Here is an 11,988-nt window from a genome sequence, read left to right on the forward strand (position 1 = left end):
ATATATATATATATATATATATATATATATATATATATATATATATATGTCAGCAATGGCTGATAAAACTTGGACTGTGGTTCAATTTGAAGACAGTTCCGTTGAAGCTGTCCCAACGAATTGGATACAAGGCAATAATATCTGTCACTGGCCATCAATGGCTCACCCAAAATTGGTAACAGCTATTGGAAAAAGTGAGCCCTTAAACACATGCTGGCCAACACACAAAATAAAGGTTTTTCGAAATGCCACATTTGGTAAGTATAGATCATTTTTAAACTTTCTGCTGAGTATACACTGAGGTACATATAAAAAAATTACATTTTAGTATTGACTTCTTGATTTTATAGTTGATAGTGAAAATGTGTAAAATTTAAAAAAATCGGAACTTATGTACTTCATTGAATTAAATTTAATTATAGGAACTTTAAAGTTTTGAAATGATGCAACACATCATCATGAAACACTCTACCACTACAATTGCCATTTAATATGACTATATGAAAGCCAGACAAAAAGCAAGAACTGCTGAGGTTACAAGCGACTTAGCATCAGAATTTGAGTCTGAGACTAAAAGAAGGAGAATACAAAAAGTTCTTTCTTCCAGTGAAGAGTCGATAGAAGAAAGTGTCTTGCCATCTTCTCCAAAAAGAAGAATTGGTATGTTATTTCAGAACTATAAACACATAATGTTCAATAATATATTGTTTATTGCAGATAATGAAAGAGTTGCAGAGTCAAACACTAGAAATATAAATGGTGAGCTGAGTTTTGATTATGGACCATGAAAAACAATTTTCTGACATATATTTGAATATACCTTAATTTTATTTGTAGAAGATCAGCAAGCAAGTACATCAGTTGAAGTTAAAGATAATGTGTTGGACTCATCAATAATTACTGAGGTTTATTCCTTCCATCCAAAGGAGTCAAACAGTACTCACAAGGATATACAAGATTATTGCTGCAAGGGATGCCAAGAGAACGGTTAGTATCCTATAAATGACCAAAATGTATTGTCCGAGATTAGCCAGTTATTTATTGACTGCTTAAATAGCTCAAAATATTGCAAAATTCAAGCGAATTTCATAATGTTTACCACAACATGCATTTTAATCTTGCATTGTTTCCAGCAAACAAATTGAAAACTGTCATTGAACAAAACCATCTTCTAAGGAGTTTGGCAACTGATATTCCATTAGAAGTTCGACAAACAAGAGAAATAGGAGACATGAATAAGAATGGAACACACTGTGATGAATCATTATTCCTCAAATATAATTTGTGTTTTCCATTAAATTCTGAAGAAGACGTCCTTAAATTTGATGAGATTTTGAATGTTGATTCAAATTTTAATGGAGTTGTAAGTAAATTTATTTCAACAAATATTTTTATTTGTATTAATTCTTGTTTGTAATACATATGTCGACATGGTTTTCAAATATAAGTATTTTGAATACTACCTTACATTTAAATATTTCAACTGTTCTCCATTTGTATATTCAAAATTCTGCGGAAAAATTATATAAGTTCACAATTTGAAATTTTTTATAAAGTGAACTAAAAAAATTAGAGAGGCAGTTCAAAATATGCCAGACCTTGGTAGATAGGTAATACATTATTCTCATTTCTGTATTTTTATCTCAAATTGCTTTCAATAATCAGTTAAATATTAATGAGTTAAAAAAACTCTTCAGGTGAATGAATTAGCAAAACTAGGGAGTACAAACAACTACAATATGGTGAAACGTATATTGACTTCACTGTTAACTAATGAAGAAGCAATGAAATATAGTTGGTTGGGACGAAAAGGAAAGAAGCCCTTCAATAACATGAAAATTACTCAACTTATCAAAGTGAGTATACTCATATATTATATAGACACCGCCTACATTAGATATCACATCACAAAATATATATATATATATATATATATATATATATATATATATATATATATATATATATATTATTTTTTTTGATTGATGCAACTTATTTTCTTTTCTTTTAGTATTTTAATATTAAAATTCACAAGAAGGATTTGAAGCTTTATATCTTCTATTAATTCTTTGCGAGCGCTTTCGACAGCTAGTCGTACTGTCGAAAGCGCTCGCAAAGAATTAATAGAAGATATAAAGCTTCAAATCCTTTTCGTAAAAGCAATTTTAATTATTTCAGGTTCAGCTGAGATGGCAGACATGGCCAAATCAAGACAAGAAACGGAACTGTCAATTCAGTCATGGCTGAAAAGAGGAGGGATGTAAAATCTAATAAAAAGTTTTAATCTAATATATCATTTATTTCATGTTATAATTTTCAATAGATATGTTTCAAATAAAAGATTTTGAAATGTTCAATATTTTCTTAATTTTCTCGAGGCAATCTGACCTAATAAATAAATAATTTTTAGCCTACAGAAACGCATGACAGAAACAAATAGAACATTCTGTGAATATTTTTTTGAGCTTTTCATTATGTCCATGAAATGTTCTCAAATGGATGTCCTAAAGACATCTTGTAAATGTCCATTTGAAGACCTGTAATGTTCTATTATGGACGTTCTAAAGACATCCTGATCATTAACAATGGACGTTACAAAGACGTCCATAAGATGTCCACGTCCGTAAAATGGACGTTTTGAGGATGTCCTGAATGTCCAAGCGGGACGTTTTAAAAACGCCCATGAGACGTATTTGTGCTATCTTTTAATATTTTAGGTGGATGATCCAAAATTAAACTTTAGCTTTACCCTTTTTTGTGTTTTTATTCACCATACTCAAATACATATATATATATATATAACATAACCTTACATACTCTAAAAAACAGTTTTTCTTTAACTAGAGAACTTTTTATATAGAACTTAAAACTATGACTGACTTATGTCAAGAGACATTGTGACCAACACAATGTTTGGCTTTAGGGACTTTTTGGCGTCACCTTTAACACCCCCCCTCGTTGAAATCCCTAATGCCAATGAGGAACTTAAAATTTTTAAACAAATCATAACTTAAACCTTTTGTTAAAATATCAGCTTGTTGATATTTTGACTCTATATATTTAATGTCTATATAACCCTTATCTAAATTTTCACATACAAAATGATACTTCAATTCTACATGTTTTACTCTCCTATTATTGCCGGGATTGTTCACTATAGATATACACCCTTGGTTGTCTTCATAAAATATTACCTTTCCTGGATCAAAATTAAAATCAAGTAAAAGTTTTCTTAACCATAGGCCCTCACATACTGAGTTACTTAGAGCCACCAACTCAGCTTCTGTGGTAGAAAGTGTGACACAATTTTGCTTTCTAGTTGTCCAGCTTATTGTGTTTGAAAACAATTTAAATAGGAATCCACTAACAGATTTTCTGTCTTGTAAGTTACTACCCCAATCGGCATCAACATAACATATAAAATTCAATGTATCTACTCTTTTATATTCTAAACCTTCATACATAGTGTTTTTTAAATATCTTAACATTCGTTTCAAGTGTTTCCATGATTCATCAGTTGCCTTGTCTTGAAGGCTGCTAAAATAATTTAGTGCGAAACATATGTCTGGACGTGAACCCACCATTAGGTACATTAAACAACCTACTAACTGCCTAAATGGTTTATTTGTTAAATTATTATTTTCAGGACAAATATTTAATTTTAATTTTTTATCTATTGGTGTGTTCACTCCCTTACAATTTACCATATCAAACTTAGCTAAAATTGTTTTTATATATTTTGATTGAGAAATATTTAAAATTCCTTCTTTCCTATCATATTTAATTTCTAGACCAAGGAAATGTTTAAGTTGCCCTTTGTTCTTCATTTCAAAACGATTCATTAACTTAGAAATAATTTCATTTAAAATTATTAAATTAGGCCCTGCCAATATTATGTCGTCTACATAAAGCAAAAGATACATTCTTTCACTGTTTGAATCCTTAAAATATAAACAAAAATTATTTTCAGATCTGATAAAACCTATTTCCAACAAAAAACTATTAATTTCATTATTCCAACACCTGGATGATTCCTTCAGGCCATAAAGGGACTTCTTTAATTTTAATATTTTACCTGCATGTGATGACATAACCTCTGGGTAATAAATATACACTGGAGACTTTAAAATCCCATTTAAAAACGCACATTTTACATCTAATTGCAAAAAATAATAAGCTAATTGATTACCTGAACTTAAAAGTGCCCTTATGGTAGTCATTTTTGCCACTGGTGAATAAATATTTCCATAATCTACATTATTTTGAGCAAATCCCCTAACTACTATTCTAGCCTTAAATTTATCATTTTCATTTTTCTCCAATGGTTTTTTAGAAAATACCCACTTTGTATCTAAAATATTACTAATTCCTTTATTTTCAACTATTTCCCACGTTTCATTTTTGTGTATTGCTTCTAACTCTCTATTTACAGCTGATAACCAAGAATATTCATCTTTATGACCTTTTATTTCCTCATAAGTCTTAGGTACGTCTTCTATGTAATTTATGGCATTGAAAGCCATATATAATTCATAATCATTATACCTGTCTGGTAATTTTATCTCTCTTCCCCTCCTATTTATCATTTCAATTTCATTTTGTTCTAAATTTCTGACTTCTGTATTTCTTACTTCCTCTATATCTCTGACTTTCTCTATATCAATGGTATCATTTACTTTAATCTCATTTTCTGTATCTATTTCCTCTGACTTAATTTCTATATGATTTTGTTTAAGGTAACAATGATTCTCGTCAAATTTAACGTCCCGAGCATAAACTATTTTTTCTTTTTTAATATCCCATAACCTATAGCCATTTTCAACATACCCAATCATAATTCCCTTTTCAGCTTTTTCATCAAATTTTCCCCTTTTCTCCTTAGGTATGTGATAATATGCTGTGCTACCGAAAACTCTCAAATTACTCACATTTGGCCTTTTATTATACCAAAGTTCAGCAGGTGTGATCTTATTTTCTAAAGCCTGGGTAGGACTTCTATTTATAATATACGTTGCAGTTTGCACTGCTTCCCCCCAAAATTTCTTGGGCAACCCTGAATCGAATATCATTGCGCGGCCCCTTTCTGCTAATGACCTATTCATTCTTTCAGCCTTACCATTTTGCTGAGGTGTAAAAGGGATTGTATAATCTACTCTTATACATTTTCTCTACAGAAAAACTTTTAATCATTAGAAACATACTCGCCCCCATTATCACATCTTAGTTTTGAAATTTGACTGTTAAACATTGATTTTGTCATATTAAAATATTCTTTGAATTTGCCAAAGACTTCCCCTTTATGTTTTATCAAATATACTATTGTAAAATTAGTGAAATCATCAATAAATGTTAAGAAATAATTGTATCCCTCATTTGAAACTGGACTTATTGGTCCACAAACATCTGAATGAACTATTTCCAAGACTCTATTACTTTTACTTCGGGTTCCAAAAGGCAACCTAGACATTTTTCCTGTTATGCAAGGCTCACAAAAATCAACTTTCAATATAGGTATATTTTTATCAACTCCTTCTATTAAATCACCTTTTATTAATTTTTCTAAGCTATTAAAATTTATATGGCCAAAGCGCCTGTGCCATTTCATAAAATCATTATCATTGCTTATTACATTCAAACATTCAGTTTTGTTTACATTAAATTTTATTTCATACAAATTTTCTCTTTTTCCTAAACCTATCAAAATACCATTTTTATCATAAAGTTTTACTTGTCCACTTTCAAAAACAACCTTTATCCCTGCCTGCTCTAACCTTTTTACTGAAAGTAGATTTTTTCTTAAATTAGGTACATAAAATACATTCTTTATTTCACATTCAAAATTTTTTCTGTTTACATTACTAAAACCTACTATATTCCCTACTGCAACTGCAGCTAAATAATTATTTTGTTTTGCAACTGCTATCTGTATAGGGTGATCTAAGGTAACTAATTGAGAAAAAATTGTCTTTTCATTCACTAAGTGATCTGTACATCCAGAATCTATATAAAATGTTATTTCATTTTTACTTAAAACATTTTGCATTGCATTTATTTCATTATTAAAACAAATTCTGGGTTCATTTTTATTTTCAAAATTAGAAGGTTCATCTTGGTTTTGATTATTTTCATTTTGCACATAATTTGTGTTGTGTTGAAAACCCATACCTGTGTTTTGATATCCATTTTGATATCTACCTCTCATCTGGCCTCGAAAATGCCCTCTTCCATAATTTCTTCTATAGTTTGTAGTACCTCTATAACTTGTATTTCCTCCTCTATAGCTTGTATTTCCTCCTCTATAGCTTGTATTTCCTCTGTTTGTAGTTCTTACTCTGCAATCTCGTTTGAAGTGTCCTATTTTACCACATCTAAAACATCCCTCTGTCATAAAAGCTACTTGATCTGTACTTCCACTGTCTTTGTATTTTCCTGTCATCATTTGCCTCTTTTCTGCCTCACCCTTTAGTTTTGCTTTTACTTTATCGTAAGTTAATGTATCAGAATTTTCAATTATTGTCACAACTGTTTCATAGGACTTTGGTAACGCTATTAATAAATTACATATTATGTCTTGTTCTTCTAGTTTTAGCCCACTAGCCTTTATTTTTCTCAGTACCTCTTCGAACTCTGCAAGGAAATTATCTAGAGATTCACCTTCTTTCATTTTCATAGATAGTAATTTCTTTTTCAAAAATAGTTGTCCTTGAATTTCTTTCTTCTCATATATCTCTTCTAATGTTGCCCACATTTTATGTGCTGTATTCTTTTCCCTTAAATTTTCTAGCTGTGAATCATCCACACTCTGTATTATTAGTGACTTTGCTTTTGAATCCTTTTTTAGTAATGCTTCTCTTTCTTGTGCTGTTCCCTCGATAACTATTTCAGCCTGGACCACATCCAATACTCTGTTTTCATCTAGTATTCTTTCTAATCGAAACTTCCAATTATAGTAATTACTTCCATTTAATGGCTCAATTTGGAAACTTCTTACATGTGCCATTTTCACTTACGACTTATTGAACTTTTATTCCCGTTTGTCCAAAACTATTATTTCCTTATTATATCTCCTTTATTTACCAGTATCCTGGGCCCATAATCTTTTAATATTTTAGGTGGATGATCCAAAATTAAACTTTAGCTTTACCCTTTTTTGTGTTTTTATTCACCATACTCAAATACATATATATATATATATATATATATATATATATATATATATATATATATATATATATATATATATATATATATATATATAACATAACCTTACATACTCTAAAAAACAGTTTTTCTTTAACTAGAGAACTTTTAATATAGAACTTAAAACTATGACTGACTTATGTCAAGAGACATTGTGACCAACACAATGTTTGGCTTTAGGGACTTTTTGGCGTCACCTTTAACACTATCTGGGTGGAAAGTATGAATTGGCCTCAGATGACAGAGACTGAAGGGACTCTAGAACTTTAGCATATGAAAGAATCCTCAGAAGAAACTCCAGGTGGTTACAATTAAACCTCTGACTACGAACCCTATAGAAGATAGATCATTGTATTTTATTCCTTTTTCTTTACACAAAAAGATGTGATACCTGTGTTGTTATGCGGGTTCTCTATGATAATTTACAGTGCCAGCCACGTAATTTTCAGCCACTTTCAATCCCTCAGAACTCTTCCTCCTGATACCAACGCTAGTGGAAAATGAAATCTCAAACTATGTACGATGAGAAAAAGATCTCTGGCTTACTTCTGCCACCGAGCTGAACCTCTGCTGCTTTCCACCAAAAATGGTCGCCGGAGATGTCTTAGTAGGCAGCACACCCGACAACCCACCGGAAAATCCTCTTTTTTGCATACTCCCCACACAGCATAAATCACAGATCCCTCCTATATGGCATTAGCCATTCGAACATACACTCAGTATATGAAGTTAAACATCCCAAAATGATGGAAACAACACCCAATATCGATGTAATACGATATTAATTGGATTTCTAACAGAAGTTCATTCCAAATAATTAATGACAGTTCGAAATCGTTGTTTTGATTTGAAACTTCAATTCTTTGAATTTTGACATGCGCAGATTGAGCTGCCGGAAGGACACAACATAACATAATGAGGAAGAAGTATCAATACTGTAAGCGCACCGAGAGGATAATTTTTAGCGACTTTGATATACATATACCTCACCTAATGTCAGTATACCAAAACAAAAAATATATATCTTGTCGACACCCAGTGAACTACGGTAACAATCGAGGAAAATGAACGAACAGAAGAAAAAACAAGTGAATTGAAAACATAAAACATCAATGATAATATCAATGGAACAAATCACTAAAGTAAGTAGTCGTCGCGATACAATCCAAAATTGTATTCTCTTGCAGTATTTTCATAACATCGAAAACGAAGTGTAACAGTAGTTATCAATGGTACGATTATGCTACTCGAATTGTGGGTGGATAGTAGTTGTCCTTGTCATCTTTACTCTCAACAGAGTCATCAATTCCTTCCATAAATCCGATCCGAAGTTGCGGCCCTGATCCGAGTGTAGTTTTTGGGGTACTTCATGTTGGGCAATTACGTTCTGCATCAGGGGTTCTTCCACCATTTTAGCATCTTGGTTGGACAAGGCTACCCCTTTAGGCCATTTGGAAAATTATTTCATCACAGGTCGGTAGCCAGGCGGTTCGACGTGGGTGCTTTGTTCACTCACTCGAATTGACTGCCGTGTTGGTCGGTGGTTCAAGCCCTAATCTGAATGATCGATTATTTATCACTTGCTGTCGTCCAACCCGTATTGGGAATCACACGTTGAAAGGTTCAATCCTTAGTTCGCACAAGTTAAGACTTCTGAAGATTGTCGTTCATAGGGGTGCGACATCTGGTTAACGGAAAAACGCTTACACCACTCTTCCACGTCTCGACGGCAATTAACCCAATAGTATTTCTCGCGCACTCTCGCTAGAGTTGTATTTACCCAGAAGGATCATCTGAAATTTGTGGGTTCTTCCATCCGGGCTATCCCATTTCCGAGTGAGTAGGTCATCTCGAATGCTCATGGAGTCCCACTGGAGCCAGTTACCCTTTTCCTGCTGGCCGTGCTTGGAAATCTCTTGGTATTTCAGCCTCACACATTTGGCAATCCATTCTCTCACAGTTTTCAAGACGAGACCCTCCTTCTGCGCTATGATGATGTCTTGTCTCGTTAGGAAGGTAGTGTCACCCTCATAGTCTCTTAACGACCGTACCACACCATGGTCAGGTGATTCTTCTCAAATCCTCACAGGTTGCTACCCTCCGGGTCAGAGAGAACCCGAAGCGGCGAGAGGTAGGGAAGCTTATCTCCCTATCAGAGTTGTCCATGAAGGAGTCTCTACCCACTGCCACATCATGTCCGGTGGGAAGTTCTTCATCTGGTAGCTGGGCATCCTTGTCCTCCTGGCGTTGGCGAAATTTGCATCCAGATGTCAGGCATAGTCTTCTTGATAGGCTATCTGTATTTCTGTGACTCTTTCCATTCTGATGTTGAATTTCAAAATCGTGAGTTTGTAACTTTTCGATCCACCTAGCTTTTTGTCCTTCTAGTGTTCTGAAGTTGAATATCCATCAAAGTGCTGAGTGGTCTGACCTGATAAAAAATTTACAGCCATTCAAAAATGAGTGGTAGTGATCCACCACTTTCACCTCTGCAAGGAGTTCTTTTCTAGTAACGCAGTAGTTTCTGTAGCGGGTCTGGCGATTTTTACAAAGTCCTTCACGGAACGCCGGTAATAGGTACAGAGGCAAAGAAAGCTTCATATGTTGTGCTGCTTGCTCTTCGGTGTTGGCCATTCTTGCACTGCTTTGATTTCCTACTGATCTGTTTCAACTCCTTTTGAAGACACAACGTGTCCAAGAAATTCACCTTTTCTTGGAAGAGGCAATACTTCTTGGGATTGATCTGCAGATGAGAATTCCATAGCTTCGTGAAAACACTCCTTGAGGTCGACAGATTTTCGTTAAAACTTTTTCTGCTGACTGTAATGTCATCAAGATAGACCAAGCATGTTTTCCAGGTGAGTCCTCTCAACACCAACTCCATCAAGGTTTCAAATATTGCAGGAGCGTTGCATTAGCCGAACGGCGTAAACTTGAACAGGTATAATCCATTGCCGGTGAAAAAGGCAGTTTTCTCTTCATCCTCGGGGAGAATAGTCGTCACCTGCCATTAACCGCTTTTCAGATCTTACATTGAGAACCATCTGCATTCGGCCAAGATATTCAGGGTGTCATCTATTCTGGGAGAGGGTGACTATCATTTCTGGTGACATCATTAACCCTCCTGTAGTCTACGCAAAATCTCGTCGATCCAACTTTCTTAGTAACTAACACAATAGGTGACGACTAGGGGCTGTTTGATTCCTCGATTCCTCTTTCCTCCAATAGCTCCTTAACAGTGGATGCACCTACGTCTTGCTTTGCGAAGGGAATACGTTTCGGTGGTTGAAGTATAGGCTTGGCATCGCCGGTATCGATGCGATGTTGAACTGAATCCGTTCGACCATTGATTTTGCCCTTCACAAACATATCTTTCTCTTCCTCGACGAATCGGGTGGTCTTGCATAGTTCTTCTTCAGACATATGTTTCCACGTCTTCTTGAAAAAAATCTATGAGTTCCTTTGCAGATTGTTGACCACGCTGTAGAGGTACTTCTTCTTCAATCCTGGCGATTTTAACGATAGGTTCTCAGGTGCCTATTACTTGCCCTTTCTTGAGAGCCACCCTTTTATTATTTGGGTCGATTATTCTTACTGGAATGGTCAGATTGTTACCATTCACGAGGGATCTAGCCACGATAATTTCTGATTCCAAGCCGGTGGATGGCTCTATCAATGATTTATTCAAGCCGCCAGGTTCAGCAATTTCTTCTTGGATAATTCTCTCGGTGTTATTGGAGATTCTGGATTCTTCAAGTATAACCACCTTAACGCTGTCATAAGGCTGAAAGGGCACGTCATGCAAAATTTCCGACTTTCAGCAATTTATTTCTAGTGGCTGTTTCCGGAACAGGTACTACTGATTCCTTCAAACTCTTTCGGTTGAAAATTTCGGCTCTCATTACCGATCTCGTTGCTCCAGTATCGATGGTGAAAAGGGACTGATGATTATTCAGGAATCCGTCGACAAATGAGCTGTTACTGTTGCGTCGAATCGTGGAAATCGAATAACTGGGGGCTTGGGATGCAATAGCAACTCTACCTCTCCTAACGCAGGCTGAATTTGGTTTTTCCAAACTACGACGCTCTAGTTCATCAAATATTTCTTGAGTAGTTCTTAAAGACCTACTATGAGTTGATCTGTTCCTTCCTCTTTCTTTTCATTAATGGCCCTCACTATAACTTGTTGTCGCGAAGCATTTTTAGTAGTTTCAAATTATATGGCATAAATAACGGCTCCATTCAATTTTTTATGACGTGCCATCCTCAATGACTGCTGCAGCTCCGTGACACGAACCCCGTCGATGAAACTATGGACACTTATCCAGTGGGTGAAATTATCCGATGCTTCTGGGTAGGCGGGTCTTACTAACCTCTCAACTTTAGCTCAAAACTCTTGCAAGATTTCTGATGGACCTTTAGTTCTCACCTTCAGTTTAGCATGGAAGACTTGTTGAAGGTGTTCACTACCATATCTGACCTCCAAAGCTGATACGACTGCTTCATAATCCTTCTGCCTATTCACTGGAATATTTTGCAGAATTTCTCAAGCTTTTCCTCATAGTGTCAGTATGAGAACTGTTGCTTTATGCTCATCTTTCCGTCCATTATTATCCGCAGCGGCCTCAAATTGTCTGCGATGAACTGATCATGAAGATTCGCCATCGAAAGTTGAAGTTTTGATAAAACTACTGCTATGAGGGTGAGATGTCGTTTCCAATTTGCATTTTTCCACAGCAATCCTTTTCGGTTCCGGTAATTATTTCCGAAGTTTCCGGAAAATCTCTT

The 11,988-nt window shown here is 34.7% G+C and overlaps 1 protein-coding gene across 1 annotated transcript; it reads left to right on the forward strand.

The window, feature by feature from the left end:
• Nucleotides 1-439: 439 nt before the first annotated feature.
• LOC141483503 (uncharacterized) lies at nt 440-2,259 on the forward strand. Its single transcript, XM_074178186.1, has 6 exons — nt 440-660; nt 718-759; nt 838-987; nt 1,134-1,363; nt 1,698-1,856; nt 2,179-2,259. Exons 1-6 carry the CDS (start codon nt 501-503, stop codon nt 2,245-2,247), a joined length of 810 nt encoding a protein of 269 aa, XP_074034287.1. The 5' UTR covers nt 440-500; the 3' UTR covers nt 2,248-2,259.
• Nucleotides 2,260-11,988: the final 9,729 nt, after the last annotated feature.

Source organism: Leptinotarsa decemlineata, unplaced genomic scaffold (assembly GCF_025532065.1).
Source record: "Leptinotarsa decemlineata unplaced genomic scaffold, Ldec_3_MD MMD2_tig00003557_RagTag_RagTag, whole genome shotgun sequence".
NCBI classification, from domain to species: domain Eukaryota; kingdom Metazoa; phylum Arthropoda; class Insecta; order Coleoptera; family Chrysomelidae; genus Leptinotarsa; species Leptinotarsa decemlineata.

What these genes read in the sequence shown, in the direction of transcription:
- LOC141483503 (XM_074178186.1), top strand. Translation starts at nt 501, where the DNA reads ATGAAAGCCAGACAAAAAGCAAGAACTGCTGAGGTTACAAGCGACTTA. An exon ending in CAAGGGATGCCAAGAGAACG is followed by an intron (nt 988 to 1,133) that starts GTTAGTATCCTA and finishes CATTGTTTCCAG; the next exon opens with CAAACAAATTGAAAACTGTC. An exon ending in ATTCAAATTTTAATGGAGTT is followed by an intron (nt 1,364 to 1,697) that starts GTAAGTAAATTT and finishes AAAACTCTTCAG; the next exon opens with GTGAATGAATTAGCAAAACT.